General features: G+C 25.4%; 2 protein-coding genes and 1 pseudogene across 2 annotated transcripts; all 3 read left to right on the forward strand.

Moving 5' to 3' along the window:
• The first annotated feature begins 2,687 nt into the window (after positions 1–2,687).
• On the forward strand, positions 2,688–8,894 carry LOC126855985 (uncharacterized; annotated as a pseudogene).
• Positions 8,895–10,026: 1,132 nt separating this feature from the next.
• LOC126855993 (uncharacterized) lies at positions 10,027–15,336 on the forward strand. Its single transcript, XM_050604145.1, has 9 exons — positions 10,027–10,170; positions 10,419–10,538; positions 10,663–10,774; positions 11,168–11,426; positions 12,241–12,357; positions 12,422–12,512; positions 14,390–14,532; positions 15,046–15,181; positions 15,276–15,336. Exons 1-9 carry the CDS (start codon positions 10,027–10,029, stop codon positions 15,327–15,329), a joined length of 1,176 nt encoding a protein of 391 aa, XP_050460102.1. The 3' UTR covers positions 15,330–15,336.
• A 2,398-nt stretch (positions 15,337–17,734) lies between these two features.
• On the forward strand, positions 17,735–21,658 carry LOC126856059 (uncharacterized). The gene is made up of 9 exons (XM_050604237.1): positions 17,735–17,893; positions 18,214–18,333; positions 18,469–18,580; positions 19,181–19,445; positions 20,238–20,354; positions 20,421–20,511; positions 20,821–20,963; positions 21,391–21,523; positions 21,605–21,658. Exons 1-9 carry the CDS (start codon positions 17,750–17,752, stop codon positions 21,656–21,658), a joined length of 1,179 nt encoding a protein of 392 aa, XP_050460194.1. The 5' UTR covers positions 17,735–17,749.
• The last annotated feature ends 1,839 nt before the right edge of the window (positions 21,659–23,497 follow it).

Consider the following 23,497-nt stretch of genomic DNA (forward strand, 5'->3'; position numbering starts at 1 on the left):
GAATATAGAGTGTGTATACACTCAGTTACTTTTTTTTTTAATAAATAATAGAATTATATAAAAAATTGCTTAAATTCTTTTTTGTTTTAAGACAATCTACATATATAATTTAAACAAAATTTTTTTAAATTATTTTTTGGGATATTATTTATAGGAGAGTTTTATTTTTACAAGTGGAAAAATATATCTGTTTCCTTATAAAAATATTTGTTTTACATTTTTATGATTTTATGATAAATTCAATAACGTATAATAAAGGTAGATTATACAGATCTGCATGATTGTCTAGAAAAAATCAGTAATTTCCTATAGTTCCTTGTACGCTGAACCCTAATCCGCAAGGCAAAATAAATGGAATTATGCAGTACTTAACGTATCTTCAATATGTTTTCGCAATGTTTAGTATCGCCTGATAAGTAAACAGAGAAGTACACACAACAAGTTAAATAATATGTTTAAACAAACCATATACTTACTGCAACAATATTATTTTACCGTATCGAGCAGATATCTGAAATTTCATAAAAAGGTGATTTCAAAAATGAGCAAAAAATAAATCGAGTTGTAAATATTCATTGTAAAGCTATAAAGTTTGTATTTTATTTATGTTAATAACAAGTATCTAAAATGCACATAATAACGTATGCTTCCTTGTATTTAAAAGTTTGATTCTTTAATAATTAATTTTTTGAGATCGTCCTTTTCCTTGAATGAGGCTGACATAGTTATTCTCCTTAGTTGTAACCTTCTTCAGGTAAATTTTATTTACAAATTCCTACATAAACATCTCGCTACTTTGTTTAATTAAAATTAATCAACAACAAATTCGCATAAATAAAAAAAAGGAATAAAATGGCTTTCTCTAACAATATATGGGTTAAAAATTCGCAAAATTAATTGCATCTGCATGCTACTGTTTTGTTATAAGTATAAAGTGTACTTTTATACAACATATGCGCACACTCTTTAGAGAATTAATTTATTGCAAAATCTCGCAATTATGTAAGCCATATAATAAATAATGACATATTACCAAACATAATTTCTTTTATTGACATTTTATAATTTAAATAGAATAATATAATGCGTAAGAAGCTGATGATGACTAAGTAATGTGTAATCTTATAATTTTCAGATCACGTCATTGATGAATAATGTGTACTATCGAATATCGTGTACTATCTATCTATTATTATTATTCTGTATGTATACTTATTTCTATCCAATAAGATATTATGGATCACAATGATTATGTATTTGGTAGAATTTAAAAAAAATTTTAACTTCATATACGAGCGCATTTGTTTCGCTAATATTTACAATGCTGATATTTAAATAAAACAAAATTTGAGATTTTTAATAAAATTAATATGCATTAAAAAAAACAAATATGTATGTGTATACATATATATATATATATATATATATATATATATATATATATACATATATACATATATATATATATAAATACACAACATATATATATATATATATATATATATATATATATATATACACAACATATATATATATATATATATATATATATATATATATATATACATAACATATATATATATATATTTATATATATTTATATATATATGTATACATATATATATTTTTCACCAGATTTGAACATAGCATTATTATCATTTTCATAAAATAAACAAAATTTTTATATTAATTAAAAATATTATTATTGCATTTTATTGTAAAAGTATATTATAATATTTAAATTATTATAAACAATTATAATATTTAACAAAAAAAGGTGAAAATCATGAAATATAGTATATATGTGTAAAAAAACGTGATGTAATTTTAGAAAAATTATATAAAATGTGAGATAATGTTTGAAAATTAGTATTTTTTGTTGACCAACAAGCAATTAATAATTTTATTTTATTTATTCTATCGCTTAATTTCATATACATTGCCCAATTACATAAAGCGTAAAAGAAAATATTTTGTAATAATATCGATTAAAGTATATATTTTTTTAAATTGAAAACTGAAGTTTCAATATAAGTGATAATCTGTTTAGAAAGAGAGTTAATATTTCTCTATCTTTTTTTTTCTCCATTAGTTTATAGGCAAAAGTTTGTTAAAGTTTACATTAGTTAATTAATAGATATAAATGCGAAATGATTTGTAGAAATGATTTGCAGAAATGTACATAAAACGATGGTTTCTTCAAAAAAATTATATATTTACCAATAAATTATTAATTAATACATCGATGATTTAAATAGAATGGCAGGTTATATTTCTTTATATAAAATCGATCGCGTGCGTAACTGACGAGTGCACGCACTAGAATGAAGCGCCTTAAAATACATAAGATACAAAATGTCAAATGCGCATGTGCGGTTTTTTATGGAGAGAAATTTATTTATGAAGTTATTTTCCGGAAAATAAGCATATATTATATTCTCGCCGGCGTCGAAATCGATCGCTTAATTATATACTCTTTCGCGAGGGAAGGTGAAAATTGTCAAGTGTTTCGATCTCACGGTGACATTACATATCGCGTTGCATTTACATTAAATTAAGTTATTTGCATTATAGTTTAATATAAAATGAAGCTATAGTTATAATTCAGTTGGCCGATTAAAAGAGGGGGATAAGCGAAATAATTTTTATTTTTGCATTGTCAAACGCATTTCGATGTTCGCGGAGAAATGATCAGCATTGACTGTCTGCACATCAGCCTAAATCGCACTCTGCTACTTTCGGTTGGCCTATGGCCTTATTAGCAATCCAAACTCGTTCAATTTCAGATTGTTCTGTTTTTTGCTCTTTTGACAACCTGCATTATATTTCAGGTACGTCTACATTTTTAATTGTGTTATTATGTATGAGAAATAAACTAGGTCACCACTAATTTTATTTGTTGCAATTTTTCATCTTACGTTTAATTGTAATTATATTATAAACATAATATTGTGTTTATTCATATTATACGTATAACGTCGATGCTGGCATGTATTTTTTAATAAAAAAAAAATTATAATTTTAATACACATAATTAAACCATTATTTGCAGTTGACAACATTTCTTACTTCAAAATGTACTCTGGATCTTTTCATTAATGTTATCTCTTCTGCATTATTTTTTGTTTATCTTGTTATTCAATACATTTCGTTTCGTATTAACATTAAAGTTGTAAGTAAACCATATATTGCATATCGTGTTCTTATATGCATACACTGGATGGTCTCGAACATTCCAGCCAGACTTTGAGATCTTATAGGAAATTTAATTTTGAACAAAAAATTTCTTATAAACATGGGTCGAGAAATGCTTCCTTAAAAAGTTAGCACCCAAAAACCTCTGAAATCACGATTATTTTATATGTTTTTAGAAATATCAGGGAAAGTATGCGTTTTTAAATAAAAAGTACTGAAACAAAAGTTGTAGAGAATTAAATTATCTTTTAAATGAGATCAAAATGATTGCAGTAGTTTTGAGAAATAAAATAAAAAGAACATGAAACTTAATAAATTTCTTGGAGAAAAATCAATAAAAGTAGAAAACAAAAATTTTTTTCTCTCATAAAAATAAAGTAATTCTTCTTTTTAAATTAAAATAGCATAGTAGAATATTTTTTAAATCGAGAGTATCTTTAGAAAGCTATGTCGACAGCAAAAAAAAAAATATTTTTTTGTACATTTGAAACTGGTTATCTCAAAACCTATGGAAAGTACTACAATTATTTTAATCTCATTTAAAAGATAATTTAATTTTCTACAACTTTTGTTTCGATACTTTTTATTTAAAGACGCACATTTTCCATGATATTTGGAAAAATTTGTAAAATAATCACGATTTCAGAGGTTTTTGAGCGATAACATCTTAAGAAAATATTTTTCCACCCGTGTTTATAGGAAATTTTTATTTTAGAATTAAATCTCCTATAAGATCTTAAAGTCTGACGTTAACGTTCGGGGCCATCCTGTATATACGCAGATAAACATTTCCCAGAAGTAAATTTTTATACATAGTATGAATACATCTTTTTCCTGAACTTTATCAAATATTATACAAAAATGACAGATAAAGTGTTTGTTGGAGCGATTGCTAAACATCTATAACGATTTAACGGACATGAATGAAATCAATATTATGAAAAAGTATGGCAGCTATGCAAAACGTTACACGATTGGATTAATGCGTAAGACAATTGCTTTCATTAAATATTAAGAGTTTATGTTTTGTTTAAAAGCGATTAGTAAATTTTTCTCACCGTGTGAGTGTGTGTATTACTGTCTTTAAAACGTTCTTTAGTGATCGTTACAATCTTTGCACCCGTTATAATTTTGTATCCATTCTGGCCGCACATTCCGGACATATTATTATCTACAAACAAGTCTCTATCACGTCCTCCGCTGAGCGGAATGTTTGCAACCGAGTATTTTATCGATCAAAAAAGATACTTCTATTGGATTTTATTGCACGGATACGCGGCCCTAGGCATAGGAATAATCATATTACTAGCGACGGGAACCTTATTTATAGCCTATCTACAATATGTCTGCGGAATGTTTAGAATTGCCAGGTAAGAAGATAAAATATGAAAACAATGGATTTAAAAATGTAAAAATTTAGAGACTTAGAAGAATTATATACAGGCTGTCTTATAATCCCCATATAATATTTTGTTTTATTCTAAAGTCGCAATTAAAAAGTTCTAATATACAAAAATTTTGAGATCGCGCGCTTAAAAATCGTAATTGCACATACCTGTCATATTATATCGATTTTTTCAAGCCAAGTGATATTGATTTTTACTACACAGCTGAGTTTATTTTGTTGTTTCCTATATATATTCGTATGCAATCCTTTATTTCAATACAACGTAAACAAATTTTATATTTTTTTTATTTTATAACAGAAGAAGCTTTAAAATTGTGAAACTTCAAAATCGCATAATTCTGGAACCAGAAGAGGCCACAAAATTTAAAATGTGTGTTGTTTAGGAATGTATCTTTACAATATATGTAAAAATGAAAACAATCTGTGAGCTGTAAATTAATCCGAACATTTATTATAATAAATATTAATATATAAAAATAATTATGAATATTATTATTATTATTCATAATTAATATTAATATTATGATTATTTATTTTTATTTTTATTATTTATTATTAAGGAATACAAATCATAAAATTTATAATTCGTTAATATTAACTTATCTCCATAACGTATGATGTACGCTTAATAGATGTACACATGGAAAACCACAAAGTACAATCAGCTGTGCTAAAATCAATATTACCTGATGACTTAAAAAAAAAATAACAGATGACTGATCGGAACGCGTGTAAGTGTAGTTATGGATTTAAGTGCGTGACTTCTACACGACAGTATTGACAAACTTTGATTGTTTATAAATCAAAAACTATTGCAGTTTCATAATTTTTTATTAGAACTTTATTTTCCCTCTAAAACACGTTAATAAAATATTGTATGGAAAATTTGTATACAGGGCAAGTCACTAGAAATTGCCTTCTAAAATATTTTCATAAATATTGATCTTACACAAAAACGTCTGCCTCCACCTAAAACTAAGACGACTAAAATGTAAGCCTTTTAATATTATTTAATTTTTATCTAAACGATTTTATATAAAATTAATTTATGAAAATATCTTAGAAAATAATTTTTAACTAAAATAGTTTTGACTTATTCTGTATAATTACGGCAAATCGCTTGCAGTTATCGTCTCGAGCAAGCTTTGGCAATTAGCACTTCACAAAAGGACAATCCACGAAATAAGAATTTGATTTATAAGGAATTGATTCATGCCGTGGATATGCATCGCGAAGCTATGAAGTGAGTATTTAAAAAATAATAATACGTGTAAGAAGTACGTGTAATGCTCTCTCTTTCTTTCTCTTGAAGCTTTTCAGACTCATCGGTATCCAAATTTAAACTAATGTTCTTTTTTATGATAATAGTCATAATGATTAGCGCAAGTTTCAATTTATTTCGAGTAAGTCTTATCCCTTTTTTTTTCAAGTGCACTTATAAACTTTACATGGAGATATCAAGACAAGTCTTGATGTTGTCTTGTTTCAAAAATTTACAAAATAAGATTTTTAATTAATTATTAAGACAATAGCAAGGCTAGGATTGTTGAAAATTATTGGTTTTTGAAAAAGTATGTAAAGTATGTATATTGTGTGTATGTGTGTAAATTAACTGAAAAAAAATCACTATATTACACAAAATTAAAAAATTTTATTTAATAAATAAAAACGTTTTTATTAACAAATTTAAAAATAATTAATACAGTAAATAAAATTAATAATATAATATATATATATATATATATATATATATATATATATATATATATATTATTATTTTATTACTGTATTAATTATTTTTAAATCTGTTAATAAAACGTTTTTATTATTAAATAAACTTTAACTTTGTAATACTAGTGATTTTTCAGTTAATTACACTACACATAATATATACATATTTACACACTTTTTCAAAAACAATAATAAAATAATTTTGAATATTATTATTATTATTCATAATTAATATTATTATATATATATATATATATATATATATATATATATATATAGTCAGAAATAAATAAATGATATAAATAATTATCTTAAATTATATTATACATCATAAAGATTATGTTAAATATTATTTTAAATAATTATTCAATATTGTTCAATAAATTTATTAATTCTCTATTGTTTGATGATGTGTTACTGTATTCTATTATAATTCTATAATTTTTTTTTTTTGTAGACTAAAGGGAACATTCCCGTTTATTAATTAAAATAAATAATTAAAATAAATTAAATAAAATTGTTAATAAAATTGTGACCAGATAATACAAGACATGATTTTTATTATCAAGTTTCATTCAAGATTTAAATTTTCAAAAATTTTCAATATCAATACAATGTTTTTACAAACATCGTCATGTTTCGAATGTTACGCAATCCTAATTCTCGCCGACAATTCTGTCTAATACAAAAATTTTTTTTAAATTAACGTTCAGCTTTTACTAAATTTTTATTGCACTTGTATTTTAGATTTTTCAGGCTCTATTACTTGGGTATGGTATTGAAGAGTTTTTGTTACCTTTAATAAGCGTGAGTTCTTATATGTCGCACATATTTATAGGCGATTATATTGGACAAGAAATTATAGATCACAATAATGATGTATTTATTACTGCGTAAGGAAAATATCCATACCATACAATCACTTACTGGTACTCGTTTTGCAGATTATAAAAATAAAAAAGAATCATAATTTTTATAATTAAAAAAAAAAGACAAATCTAATAAATATATATGTGCGTGTAACAAAAATAACTGATCAATTTTTTATTCTTCTCTAATTATTAATTTTTTATCATGTAGATACAATATTCAATGGTACAAAGCTTCTTTAAACATACAAAAAATGGTACTGTTTTTATTGCAAAGAAATACCAAGCTTTTCAGTCTAAATATTGCGGGATTGTTTATGGGATCATTGGAAGGTTCACTTTCGGTAAGAGATTTGTGTATCATAATATACAGTGTGTGTTTAATTTAAGTGTATATAGTATATTAGATATTTTTTTTTAAACAGATTTTATATAAAAAACATTCTGAGCAAAAAAGTTATTTTGTATGAGAAAGTCTAAGGTATATAGGGTGTTCGGCAACAGGTGGGACAAAATTTAAAGAATAATTCTACGTGATAAAATAAGAATAACAAAATTGCAGTGAAGGTATTCACTTCGCTAATTATTTACTTCGTTTTTTAGTTAATGTGGTTTAGTAAATGTGTAAAAATTTGCATGAAAGGTGTGTGCAGCAATTCGCCGATCTTGTACGTCAAAAAATTACTACAGCACACTCTTTCACATATCATAAAATTGATTAAAAAACTGAAATAGCTCGCGAATTTTCAAACATTTGTAACTAAAAAAGCAAGCTGCTGTTGCAATTTTGTTATGCTTGATTTTTTATTTTATTTATATCACATAGATTATTCCTTAAACTTTCTCCCACCCATTGCCGAACACTCTGTATATGTAATGGAAGTTATTATTAAACAAACAATTTTAATTATTTCTTTTTAAATATTATTTATATGACAGTTTTATTTTTTCAAATGAAATAATGTACTTATCTATTCCAATATATCTATTTTACTACACATTTGTAAGATTTTTTATGGCAGATTCGATAACGTGAGATAATAAATAATTGTTCATAAAATATTATCATTTGTGTTGCTCTTATAATAGATATGAGCGGGAAAACAAAATATCTCTAATAAAAAATATTTATTATATTTATTTTTATTTATAAATTACTATTAAAAACAATTTATTTCTATTTAAACCTTTTTAAACAAAATAACTTTTATTTTAAATATTTATTTATATATATATATATACATATTATATATTTATATTTAAATTTATATTATTTATATTATATTAAACTATATTATACATATTGTATATCTATATTATATAAAACACAACTAAAAAAAATGTAACAATGTATACACCTAAATGAAACACTGTATATTTTAAAAACGTAAAATATGTTTAACAAATAAAAGGAATAACAAATAAAACGAGAAAATATTATTCATGTTACAGTTGTTGAATGCTATACTATCATACTTCACCGTTCTTTACTCTATACGGACTTGATGCAAGATGCATTAATTAATTAATAGTTTAGTCAAATAACAATAGTGGAAATAGCTAGTTGGACACAAGTGATAGTAATTATAGTGGATTAGTTAATCAATGAATAATATTGTATTAGATATGTAATTGTTAAGGAAATAGACAAGCATATAAAGTAATAATGTTTAGAAAAAATTCTAGAAAACATGTACACATTAATAATCGTTATAATATTAATACAACAAATTAATAAAGCACATATGTCATATGGAATAAAATCGAGACGTTAAAATTGCGTCATTCTAAACTAACAAAAGCAATAGTCATTCCGTTAAGATATCAGACTTTTTGTCCAGAAGTATTATATGGGAAATATATAAACATCCACCAATATCATTGTGTATATGTATATGAAATCCGTGTATGTGTAGAATAAGATTATTTGTACAAAATCAGAAAAGATAAAACTTTTTTTATTAAATGTTACAAAAAAAAAAATAGAGTGTATATACACTCAGTTACTTTTTTAAATAATAGTTATATAAAAAAATGTTTTTTTTTTGTTTAAGAAGATTGTATATATATATAACAACTTAAACAAAAATTTGAATTATTTCTTTTTTAAATATTATTTATAAAACAGTTTAATTTTTGAAATAAAATAATATATTTATTTTTTTACAATTTTGTGAGGATTTTCCTTTGATCAAATTTGACAACACGCAATAATGATAGGTAATCAATAATTTGTTCATAAAATGTTGTCACTTGCTTTTATGATAAATATGAGCGGAAAATAAAAGTGTTTATTAAGTAAGAGTAATAGTTTAAAATTTAAAATTATCCTACCTCATACTCCGCTGGTTATAATTTTATTAATTATTTTAATAATATAATAATTTTATGAATTATTTTTTAACACATCAATACACATAGATGACGTATCGGCAAACGTTTCTCTTCAAAATGACACGTTCCCCACGAGTGCACGCGCAAGACTGAGGCACCAGGGACCGCGTCACTGGAAAGAAGCATCTCTACGCTTGCGCAAATTTCGATCGAAGCTACCTTATGCATGTTTCTCTATATATGTGAAACAAATACTTGACAAATTTCTTTCCATGTGATATCGATCGTCCCTTCCTTCGTAAAGTTGCTAAATTACCAAAGTTTTGTTTTCGATGATTTGTACTACCTCTAGTTTTTACTGAATTGCACAATTTATTATAAAAAGTTAAGGAAAAAAATTGAAGAATATTTGAAGGAAGAGAAAAGTGGAATATGCAAAAACCTTGTCGATACTTTCACAATCATACGCATTTCGTTGCTCGCAGAATAATGATTTGCGTGGAGACTCAATTTTTTAATCTCAATAGAATTCTTCTATTCGCAGTTGGCTTATGGCCCTATCAGCGAACGAAACTCACTCGGTTTCAGGTGATTTTATTCGTCAGCATTTTGACAAGCTTTATTATATTCCAGGTGCGTTTATTATTTTATGCATTAAACATATGATCCGTCGTAACGAGCGCATTCACGCACATTTTAAATATAGTCAGATATTGGTATTGATAATACGAGAATAAATATTTTATATTTTATTAAATATTTTGATAAATGATTTATTAATTTCTTATACATATATACGTATTATGAAAATATTATTTGTTAAGCGAAATAAAAAACCGCGTTTCTACATGTAATTTTTTTAATAAACTGATTCATTGCAGTTCACAGCGCTTATAACTACAGAATGCACACTTGAGTTTATCATCAAAGTTTTTTCTACCGCAATGTTTTTTAGTCGTTACGTGATTATATACAACTCTTTTTGGGTAAATGCTCATAGTGTAAGTCGATTCTTCTCACTGTATTCGTTCAAGCAAATCTGATTTATCAATTTTTTAGATGTAATAATTCGAATTTTTGAATTGAAAACAATGTTAAATATTATTATCGTAATTATTTTTATAGGTAAAATATTTACTGGAACAACTTCAAGATATTTGTGACCAATTAAAAGACAAAAATGAAATTGCTATTATTGGAAAATATGGAAATATCGCAAAATATTTTACAACCATAGGTAAGATATTATATCTTAATAATTACATATAAAATAAACAGATTGCAATCTCGATATAAACATTTCAATTAATTCGATTAATTATTTTGCGATTGTTGACCTACAGATTTTAATCACATTTTTACTCAAATAAAAAATTATAAAAGTTAAAAAAACATTTTTATGCCATTTATTTTTAGATACCCGTTAATTAATAGAGTTATTATTATATTATTATAAAAAGTATAGGAAAGTATAAAATTTCACAATCTATATTTTGCAAAAATATTATAGCAAAAAGTGATAACAAGCAAGAAATAGAATTAAAAAGATATCGATATTTCAAACATGCATAAATATATTTTGGAACATTAAATATTAATTTATGTAACCATTTATTTTAAATGTTTTTAGCAATTGCTGGCTGTGGTGCATTTATTGCCATTTTATTGTCAATATGGTCACACATTTTTCATACTGATTTTCATATAAACGAGTCACGACAAACAGTGCAAATCGTGACTGAGTATTTTGTCGATCAAGAAAAATATTTTTATTTAATTTTACTGCATAAAAACGCAGTTATTTGTATTGGGATGACTACGTTGACCGGAACGGGAACGACGCTTTTAGCATATGTCACATACGCATGTGGAATGTTTAAAATTGCAAGGTAAAAAAAAATAACATTAAGAATAGTTATGTAAATATAATTGCAAATAATCTTTTCTTTATCTGCTTTTCTCTTTTTCTTTTTAAGTATCAATATAATCAATTTTGTAAAAATTATATAGCGTTCTCATAAAATAAATAATATTTTTTCGTATATTTTCTTATCGTAAAAGAAACGGCATTTTTTATTTTTATATTAACAAAAGACTATCAACTTTTTTGTAAAGAATCACAATTTTCTTCAAGAAAGAAGAAGAGAACAGTAAAAATTTTTAAGTGGCACTTTCTATAAAAGTCATCACTCATTTCAAAAGTTCTAAAAAAGATTTTGTTTTTACTCTAGACCAATACAATTTTAATATCGTTTTTAAATAAAGAGCGTGCAATAGACTTAAAATAAAATTTAATCAGTTTCTAGAAAATTTTTGCAGCATTATCACTACAGAATATTATGTATATAAAAATATGTGTATGATATCAAATGCTGCTCGAAAAAAATTTTACAAAAATCGATTTATTATTTTTTCATTATCTGTATACATAAAAAAAGTGTTAAAATTTAAATTCTTTCTTTTTAAAGCTTCTTTTTAAAGAAAAATAAATTTGTAAAATTAACTATTTAAAAAAAAAAATAATTACTAATTAGTTTCTATATCTTCATAAAAAATATCAAAAATCTTCATAAAAATATCAAAAATCGCAATTTTTTATTTAAAATAAAAGTCAAAAATACAGAAGAATTTCTTTTTTATTTTTTATTTTATTTTTTTGTGTATACATCTTATATATTTATACAGAAAAAAAATTATTTATAGTTATCGCATGGAAAATGCTATGACCACTAAAGTACTCCAAAATATTAATCTGATAAATCAGATTATGATTCATAAAAAAATAATTGATGCTGTCGAAATCCATTGCAAGGCTATAAAGTTAGTATACATGCGATAACAATTCTAATAATTTCATTGTAATCGCATTCGATTTTTCTTAAAGGTTTTGTGAATTTTTAACGTCTACTTTTGAAGGCTCCTTTTTTCCATTACTAATAATTGATGTGATTTCTTTGAGCCTGAATTTTTATGGAGTAAGTTTTCTTCTCTCAAATTTTTAAAACTTAATGTGTTGAACTGCAGACATTTATTACGGTAAAACTCTCGAAGTTGGGCTGATGATCTTGACCTTGATATATGTTGTTAAAGAAGATTTTCTGAGTAATTTTTCGTAAGAATTAAGTGACGGCATTAGTTTAGAAAATATAACGGTAATTATACAGAAAGAGGGTAACCTCGTGTATGAATTTGACTTTGAAATATGTTGTCAAAGCCTCATCATCCTAAGTGACTCTGACCTTGAAAGAAGTAGCGATCACGATCCATTCAAAAGTTATAAAGCATTAAAGAGTGAACTTCACTTCGTCTTGCAAAGTACATGCGTGGATGCTGTGAGTTCCGCCCATCTCACTTCGTGAGGTGGGGGGAGGCCTCAACTTAAAAAATATAACCTAATCCAAACCTATTTCTTATTAAAACTAAAATTTAGTTTGGGTTATATCTTTCGGAAGTGGGGCGCACTTGGTTCCGCTCTTCCTCCTTCGGGGAAGGAGGGGCTTTACCTCCGGAAGATATAACCTAACCTAAACCTATTTCTGATTTAATTATATACCTCTTTCCGCACTGTAAGTAGGGTGTTTCACACATAGAACTTTAATTTGCTAGATCTTCTAAATTAATGCCCTTAATAATGCCCTTTTTGCGGAGAATTACTCAGAAGAATCTCTTTGATATATGTCAAGATCTAGGTTATCGGCGTATAGGCCCAACTTCAAGAGTTTTACATTTATTACATATATACTATTTCGTAATAAGCAAAATTAAAAAAATTTAAATGACAATATAATCAGAGATATCAATAAAAATAATTATTATACAAATATCAAATAATGTTAATTGTAAAATTATAAATTAAAAAAAAATTATTAATATCTATGAATTGTATTTTTTGCTTATTTTCTATTTTTATTATTATTATATTTAATGTAAACTAAGTAAGGAAATTAGGGATGATCTCATCGATTGCAATGATCTTAATACATATTGTCAAGGTCTTGAGTACAATACTCAACGTTTTAATCATTGCTCGTTATTTATTAAAATATTGTTAATAAAAGAAATTTAACGAATTACGTAATTTTCTGACATTAATATTAAGAAGTATATACATACACACAATATGACATGTGCGGGTATTACAAAATAAAAGCGTGGGCGGAGAAAAAGCTCCGCCCTTCTCTTGCACTCCCACTCTAAAAATTTCTAAGCTAATCCAAATTTAATTTTAATTAAAAATTAAAAATTGTTAGTTATTTTTATTTTAGATAATGATTCATCTCTTGGACATGGGTTAGGTTAAGTTAGTTTTTTTGGCTTGGAGATGCAGGGGGAATTGCAAAGTCCTTCTCTCTCCCATGCGTTCGATTTACTGCATACAAATAAATAAATGATATCTAAAAATTATATATAATTTGTGGAAATTTTTTTTGTTAATTTTTTAATAAACAACGATTTTCTAACTATTTTCCCGTTTTTGTCATCAAAATTGATTTCAAAAGCGGTTTTTCAAATAGCCGACCAAATTATCATAATCGAGCCAGGAAATTTACTTAGGTTTTAATACATATTTGTAAGAGATTTATTTATGAAGAATATAAACAAAGTGCATAAAAATATAAATAATGTATGAAAGCAATATTATATGTGATTGTTATTATCACGTTTCATTCGTTAAAGAAATTTTGTTAATAATTTTTTAATAAACAACGAGTGACGACTAAAACCTTTTGAAAGTTTACTCAGGGTCGTGTTTTTGACAACATTGAAGTCGGTGAGATCACTTTTAATATGCATAATTTTTCCTAAGTAATTGTACACGTGAAAAATAATAACTACAATAATAATATTTTAGATTTTTCGAAATGCATCGCTTGGAGATAATGAAGCAATTTTATTACACTTGTTATTTGCATTTATCATCCTCGTATATATGTTTATAATTAATTGTGTCGGACAAGAAATTATAAATCACAATAATCATGTATACTTTACAGCGTAAGATATATTGTTCACACGATTGTGTATGTACATATAATATATATAATATACTTTACGTGTGGCCTTCATTATTAATTACACAGATCTGCATAATTTTGAGGATTGAAAAAAATGAATAGATATAGTTTTTTTTGTACTCTGAATCCAAATTCGCAAGGCAAAATCGCTTATTATATGTCAAGTTTTTGAGAAAATTGGGATTGAAACGCATTTTTTATCATTTTTGAAAATTTGTAGCAGACGAATCCGATATGCTTCTGGCACATTGAAGTACAAGATTTATGATGCTTTTATTTGCTCTGCCTGAAGTTTCTTGCATAGCTACAAATTTTTAAATATGGTAAAAAATGCAATTTTGCAAAGTTTTAATCACATTTTTCTTGGAATTCTGTGGTAGACTACTTTGCCTTGCGACTTTGAATTTAACACATAAAAATTATAAACTTTATACTAAAACCATAAAATTATAGAAATCTATTCACTATTTATCATGTAACGATTATTTTACAGGTACAATAGTCAGTGGTATGATGCACCATTACACATACAGAAGCTGATACTTTTTATATTATTAAGAGGTAGACAAACTTACACTCTCAATATCGGCGGAGGCTTATTTGCAGCATCCTTAGAGTGTTTCGCCACGGTAAAAATTATAAATTATAGTACTTAGATTTAGAAAAAGAAAGAGAGAGAATGTCTAGTCATTAATAATGTAATAGAAAGCTTATTTTTTACAGCTAACAAAAGCATCAATGTCCTATTTCACCTTTATGTATTCTATGGAGGAGTAACAAAACCTCTCCCAAACCCGCACCTAAAAATCATAACATTTTGTATGTATTTTTTAAATTATTTTTATGCAAAAATTTGCAAACCCAAGCACAACACGTTTATAATTATAAACATCGTTTTGTGTCCAAAGCACAGGGCGGTATGAGATGGACTTTTCTTCTCGTAGAAAGTTGCAGATGTAAAATCATATAATTTGGTAAACCTTTTTGTTAAATCTCAAAAACTTTTCGAGACCGCCAAATAAAACAAAATAAATTACAATATATGATAAGATCATCAGCAAAGTCCATTAAAGTAAATCCAAATTGGTTATGATTTATGTTTCATGTTTGGAAAAGTAAAATATAAAATAACGACAAATATCGTAAATCGAATTAATACATCAACATAATAATATTAATTTTGTTTAGCGAGTTGCACTAATTATGAAATAATAAAGTCAAATATTCACAATTATTTCGCTTCTGAGAAAATATATACACATCTATTTAATTATTAGATCAAGTACGTTATGTTAAATATATACATATACACTATTTAAGAAATAGGGAACACTTTTCGTATCCTAAAAATTTGGCTATTTTCAAAGCGCTGAAACTCGATGAAAAATCATAGCAAATACAAAATTAAAAAAATGTTTTGAAGCTTAAAGTTTTAACTTTAACCAAAGAGTTTTAAAAATTAAAAAATTTTTTTTGCTTTAAAAAAAAACACATTGTTTCGTTTCCTTAAAATTACGTAATTTGAAGTTCTGCAGCTCGATAAAAAAATTTCTCTCTAAAAAATCAATTCAAGTTCCACATAAACTATTTTATAAACTGCAACATTTTACTTGCAAAATGCCTTTTTTAAAATTTTTTGATTGAGTTACACGAGTTTGAACTAAAATTGTATTTTTTTTTAAATAGGAAAAATGTTTAAAATTATTGACAATACGTTAAAGTTGAAATTTCAAGCTTTAAAATGCTTTTTTAATTTTTTGTCTTTAATTTTTCGCCAAATATTGATATCATTTCTAAGAAATGATTTTTCGCTGCGTATCGACATTATTTCTGAAAAATACAGTTTAGTTTCAAAATCGTGTAACTCAGTCAAAAAAAAAAAAAATTGTAGAAAAATTAAAAAAAAACATTTTGTAGGTAAAATGTTGTAGTTTATTGAACTTGAATTGAATTAAAAAAAAATCAAAATTATCGTGTTGCAAAATATCAAAAATATCTAATTTTAAGGAACAAAACAATGAGTTCTTTTTTAAAGTATAAATATAGAACAAGGAAAATGAAAAAATTTTTTTAAATTACTGATAGCATGTTAAAGTTGAAACTTCAAGCTTCAAAATGCTTTTTTAATTTCTTATTTATAATTTTTCGCCGAATATCGATATCATTTCAAATTCTTGGTAAAAAAAATTGTAGAAAAATTAAAAAAAAAGCATTTTGTAGGCAAAATGTTGTAGTTTATGGAACTTGAATTGAATTAAAAAAAAATCAAAATTATCGTTTTGCAAAATATCAAAAATATCTAATTTTAAGGAACAAAACAATGTATTCTTTTTTAAAACAAGGAAGATAGCATGTTAAAGTTGAAATTTCAAGCTTCAAAATACTTTTTTAATTTTGTGTCTACGATGATTTTTCGTCGAGTTTCGGGAGTTTAAAAATAGTTTTTAGGGCATAAAAAGTATTCCTCATTTTTTTTTTTTTGAATAGTGTATAATACATCATATATGTCTCGAAAAAACATGCAAAACACACACACACACACACACACACCACACACACACACACACGCACGCACGCACGCACGCACGCACGCACGCACGCACGCACGCACGCACGCACGCACGCACGCACACACACATACACACACACAATGACATTTAATATTATACAATTGGCCTAAAATATAACACGGAATTAGAATTTGGATATTTAAACAAATACAATCAACGATACCTTATATAATATCTTCGAGAAGATAGTTTCTTTTGTAATTAATTGCCAACACATGTGAGACATGACATCGTTTCCAAAGTCAAGTGTTCACTACGAGCGCAACCACAAGAATGAAAAGTATGAACCATACCAAAGGAAAAAATGACGATTGCGCTTGCGTCGACTTCGATCGATAAGATATTCACACATTCACTGGATGAAATACTCATTTATTAAATTTCTTTTTATGTAAAATTGAATCACTTTTTCTCACAAAATTGTTAAATTACATAAGCTGCGTTTTCACAATATCTTCTGTAATTTAATATTTATTATAAATTAGATAATTTATAACCAAATTTATTCTAAAGAAGCGGTAAGAGTTTAAGAATATTTAATTTGAGGAGGAAAAAAAAAGGAGATGGAAGCGAATTTTTATCATTTTTTCAATCGCAATCTAGCATCGAATCTATGCTCGCGCAGTAATGATTTGCATCGTGACTCAATATTTTAATTTCAATAGAATTCTTCTACTCTTAGTTGGCTTATGGCCCTATCAGCGAACAAAACTTGTTTGTTTTCAAATAATCTTGTTTTTTATCATTTTGACAAGTTTTATTATATTCCAGGTACGTTCATATTTTTAACAATATTATAATAAAATACACACTAAACATATGACCATAATAATCACTATTTTACGCAAGTTTTAAATGTAATCAATTTTTAATATTGATAATACAATTTAATATCATTGCAATTGTATCATGATAATAATAAATATTTCATTAATTTATTATATACAATTTATATATATATATATATATATATATATATATATATATATAAATACATATTTTTTTTAAAGAAAGTATTATTTGCTAAATAAAATAAAAAAATCGTGTCTTTTTATATGCAATATCTTCAACACACTGATATTTGATTGTAGTTCACAGCGTTTATAACTACTGAGTGCACACCTGAGTTCATTATCAAGGTTTTTTCTACCGCAATATTTTTTAGTGTTTGTGTGATTAAATACAATTGTTTTTGGTTGAACGCGCATAATGTAAGTCTCCTTCGAGTAAATCTTTTCTATAAATAAATTTTTTAGACGCAATAATTCAAATTTTTAAATTAAAAACAATGTTAAATATTTTCATAACGGTCATTATTTTTTATTTTTATTATGGTTATATTGTAGATAAAATATTTATTGGAGCAACTTCAAGATACTTGTAACTACTTGAAAGATGAAAACGAAACTGCTATTATGGAAAAATATGGAAATATAGCAAAATATTTCACAATTATATGTAAGACGTTATACATAAAATAAATATGAATACAGGAGGGTATTTATAAATAAGACGGTGTGGCTTTCAAAATTTTGATTGTTTGTCGATACTGTGAAACATTCTATGTCTGTGTGCAAATTAAAGCTATTTTTCTTGCTTTTTTTACATTGAAGTATAGGAGTCATTCTTATTCTACATATTATTATTGTTACATTTTTGATATAATATATTCCATATACTTTATATTTTATATACTTTATAATTGCACTGAAGATAATCCAAAAAAGAACCGAAACATACGCTTTTTGCGATTATATTTATCACTTAGACAAAACGTCAATATATTTTGATTGTAATAATAAAACATATGCGCACAAATTACCGCGCTGGTTCTTGATTGCTTTCTTTTTCATATTATTATATTAAATATTACATTATATTATATTAATTATATTATCTTATTAATAAAATTTTACAAAAATATTATAGAAAAAAAGTGATAACAACAGCGATAAATAAAGTTATTAAAAAGATATCGATATTTCAAACATGCATAAATATATTTTGGAATATAAACAAATATTAATTTATGTAATCATTTATTTTAAATGTTTTTAGCAATTGTTATGAGTGGTGTATTTGTTGCCATTTTGTTGCCAATCATTTTACGGTCACAGATTCTTAACACTGACTTGCATATAAACGAGTCACGACAAACAGTGCAATTCGTGACTGAGTATTTTGTTGATCAAGAAAAATATTTTTACTTAATCTCATTGCATCAAAACGCAGCTATTTGTATTGGAGCGACTACACTGACAGGGACAGGAACAATGATTGTAGGATTTGTTATATGTGCATGTGGAATGTTCAAAATTACAAGGTAAAAAAATATGGTAAATCTTGTTAGCGCCAATTTCATTAATTTTAATGTCATCAATAATATTTATTTAGTGTACTCACAAATAAATAATATCCCTTCGCATTTTGTTTTCTACTTTAAACAAAATTACGGTATTTCTGTATGGAATCAAGTAGCTGTAAGTTTTATACAAGGATCACAATATTTTTCAGAAAAAAAATTGGAGAATAACACTTAAAAATTTTTCAATGCCAGTTTCCATTAGTCACTACTTCCAAAAGTTCTAGAAAAAAGATTTTATTTTTACTCTATGCAAATAGAATTTTAATTTCATTTCAAAATAGAAAGCGTGCAATCGACTTAAAATAAAATTTCACAAATTTTTAGAGAATTTTTGTCACAAAAAAAATATGTATATAATATCACACGCTGTTCGATTTAAAGAAAATTAAAAAAAAATTTTATTTTATGGATTACTGACTACTCCATATGTATAAAAAAAGAAAATATTAAAGTTCAAATTTGCCCTATCTTTAATGAAAATAAATTTAGTATATTATGTTAAGAAAAATAACATATATATATATATATATATATATATATATATATATAATGTGAATATTATATTAAGAAAAATAAATTTTTAAAAATATTTATTATAACAAAAGATTATTAATTAATTTCTCTGCATCATGAAAATATCATAAATGGCAATTTCTTATCTAAAGTAAGTACCAAAAATACAAAAGGATATTATCTATTTGTGTATACATATTCTATATGTATATTTATGAAAAAAGAAATTATTCATAGTTATCGCGTGGAGCAAGCAATGACCACTAAAATACTCGAAAATATTAATTTGGAAAATCAGAGTATGTTTTATAAAGAAATAATTGATGCTGTCAAAATCCATCGCAAGGCTATAAAGTTGGTATACATGTGATAACAATTTTATAATGATCTTATTGTAATCACATTCTATTTTTCTTCAAGGTTTTGTGAATTTGCATCGTCTACTTTTAAAAATACTTTCATTTTATTAATAATAGCTGGTGTGATTTCTTTAAGTCTGAATATTTATGAAGTAAGTTTGTTCTCAAGTTTTTAAAACTTAATGTGTTGAACAACGGACATACGTATATACCGTTTTGTATAATAAGCAAAATTAAAACGAGATTTGTAGATAACAGTAATCCAATCTAAAAGCAATAAAAATAATTTTTAATATAAATATCAAATAATACTATTTATAAACTCATAAATTTAAAAAATCTTAGCATGTGAGTTATTTCTTCAATATTATTTGTTTATTTTTTTTTCTATCATTATTATATTTAATGTAAATTAAGTAATTGTACATATAAAAAATGATACCTACAATAATCTGTTCTAGATTTTCCAAAATATATTGAATGGAGATAAAGAAGCATTTTTATTATACTTGCTATTGACATTTACTGTCCTTTTATATATGTTCATAGCAAACTATGGCGGACAACAAGTTATAAATCACGACAATCACGTATATTCCACAGCGTAAGATGTAGATGTATTGTTATATGCATATATACATATATATACACAATTGTGTGTTATGTATATACAGGGTGTCCCGAAACTTTCGACACACCCGAAGTGTGAAGGTTAGATTGGGCGACACTAAGTCGAAAAGTCCTGTACCATTTTCCTCTATAATAATTCAGAAAGAAGTTATTATCACTGACACGTGTCTGACTAAAGATCGGCGATGATTGGTCAGACTTTACTCAATAATTACTCTTTTATTAAGCGTTATACAAAAAAATGGTACAGGACTTTTCGACTCACAATTTCGCCCAATCTACCTTCACACTTTGGGTGTGCCAAAAGTTTCTGGACACCATGTATAACATATACGTATACTCAACATATTTTCTTCTTTATTAATTATTCGCAATTTGTTGAAGTGAGGTTTATTTCATAGGTACAATAATCAGTGGTATAATGCACCGTTATATGCACAGAAGCTGACACTTTTTATACTGCTACAGGGCAGCAAAACTTGCAACCTCAATATCGGTGGATTGATTGTGGCATCCTTAGAATGTTTTGCCACGGTAAAAATTATAAATTACAGATTTAGAGAGAGATAGAAAATCCTACATTAATAATGTAATAAAAGACTAATTTTCTTGCAGCTAACAAAAGCATCAATGTCCTACTTCACCGTTATATATTCTATGCAGTTTTAATGTGAAAAATACCTATATATATATATATATATATATATATATATATATATATATATATATATATATATATAATTTACTTTTGCAAATGTAAAATATAATCATAGTCAATTTGTATCTAGCCAATTTTTAGAAGAATATATATATATATATATATATATATATATATATATATATATATATTCTTCTAAAAATTGGCTAGATACAAATTGGCTATGATTATATTTTACGTTTGAAAAAATAAATTATATAATATTGACAAATGTTGGAAAACGAATTAATACATCATCACAATAATATTTATTTTGTTTTTTGATTGTTGCACTGTTTAAGAGATAATAAAATAAAAAGTTTACAATCGTTTTATTTGCAAAAATAGACATCTATTTAATTATTATATTTAGTATGTTAAGTATAAACGTATATCATATGTCATATATGTTTCGAGAAAGCATGCAACACATACACACACACACACACACACACACACACACACACACACACACACACAAATATAATGAATAATATTTAACAATATATAGTTGTACTTCAAATGTACACAAAATTAATATTTGTATATTAAAATAAATACAATCAACGATATGTTATATAATGTTTTCGAAAAGATAGTTTCTCCCGAACTGTGAACATATATGAAGTTTGGATCGATGTTCTCTTCTCTAAAGTCAAGTGTTCGCTACGAGCGTAAACACAAGAATGAAGCATGCGACCATGCCACTGAAAAAAAAGGTTTGCGCCGACTTCGATCGCAAAGCTATCTAATTCATGAGCATCTATATGCGTAAAATACACATTTATTAAATTTTTTTTTCATGTAAAATCGATTATTACAATTGCCTCTTCACGACAAAATAGTTAAATTCCTGAAGTTTTATTTCCATAATATTTTGTAGAATTTGGTACTTATTTTGAATTAAATAATTTATGATAGAGTTTACTTTAACAGAGAGAAAAATTTTCAAGAATGTATACTTAATTTAAAAAAAAAAAAGAAAAAATAGAGGCGATCTTTCTTTTCTTCTTCAAAGTTCCACAGGTTTCTATGCTCGAACAATAATGATTTGCATTCAGACTTTACATTTTAATCTCAATCGGACTCTTCTGCTGGCAATCGGTTTATGGCCATATCAAAAATCAAAATTAGTTCGACTTCAGATAATCTTGTTTCATCTGATAAGCTTTGTTATATTTCAGGTATGTTTCCATATTTTCCATATTTATAATCGTAATATTATAGAATATGCACTACACTCATATATCTTAATATTTATCGTCTACTTTTAAAGGCTCTTTCTTTTTATTAGTAATAGCTGGACTGCTTTACGCTTGAATGTTTATGGAGTAAGTTTATTCTCGAGTTCTTAAAACTTAATGTGCTGAGCAACAGACATATATATATATATATATATTATATATATAATTTTGTAATAAGCAAAATTAAAAAAGTTCGAAGATGACAGAATTCCAATACAAATAATTGATAATATAAATATCAAATAATAATAATTATAAAAATATAAATGTAAAAAATCTTAGCATGTGAATTATTTCTTCACTATTATTTGCTAATTTTCTTTTTTTTATCATTATTATATTCAATGTAAACTAAGTAATTATATATGAATATATAAATGTTAACTATAATGATGAGTTTCAGATTTTTCAAAATATATCGCTCGAAGATAAGGAACCTTTTTTTTTTGCACTTCTTGTTTGCATTTGTCATATTTTTATATATATATGTTTGTAGTTAACTATGTCGGGCAAGAAATTACAAATCACAACAATCATGTATACTTCACAGTGCAAGATATAAATACA

The sequence above is a fragment of the Cataglyphis hispanica genome, chromosome 17, assembly GCF_021464435.1.
Source record: "Cataglyphis hispanica isolate Lineage 1 chromosome 17, ULB_Chis1_1.0, whole genome shotgun sequence".
NCBI classification, from domain to species: Eukaryota; Metazoa; Arthropoda; class Insecta; order Hymenoptera; family Formicidae; genus Cataglyphis; species Cataglyphis hispanica.

Bases quoted from the DNA above. Each gene is read 5' to 3' on its own strand.
- LOC126855993 (XM_050604145.1), top strand. From the start codon at position 10,027: ATGATTTGCGTGGAGACTCAATTTTTTAATCTCAATAGAATTCTTCTA. The intron at 10,539-10,662 runs GTAAGTCGATTC...TTATTTTTATAG, and splicing joins TTTGGGTAAATGCTCATAGT to GTAAAATATTTACTGGAACA. The intron at 12,358-12,421 runs GTTAGTATACAT...TTTTTCTTAAAG, and splicing joins ATCCATTGCAAGGCTATAAA to GTTTTGTGAATTTTTAACGT.
- LOC126856059 (XM_050604237.1), top strand. From the start codon at position 17,750: ATGATTTGCATCGTGACTCAATATTTTAATTTCAATAGAATTCTTCTA. The intron at 19,446-20,237 runs GTAAAAAAATAT...AATTATTCATAG, and splicing joins GGAATGTTCAAAATTACAAG to TTATCGCGTGGAGCAAGCAA. The intron at 20,964-21,390 runs GTAAGATGTAGA...TTTATTTCATAG, and splicing joins AATCACGTATATTCCACAGC to GTACAATAATCAGTGGTATA.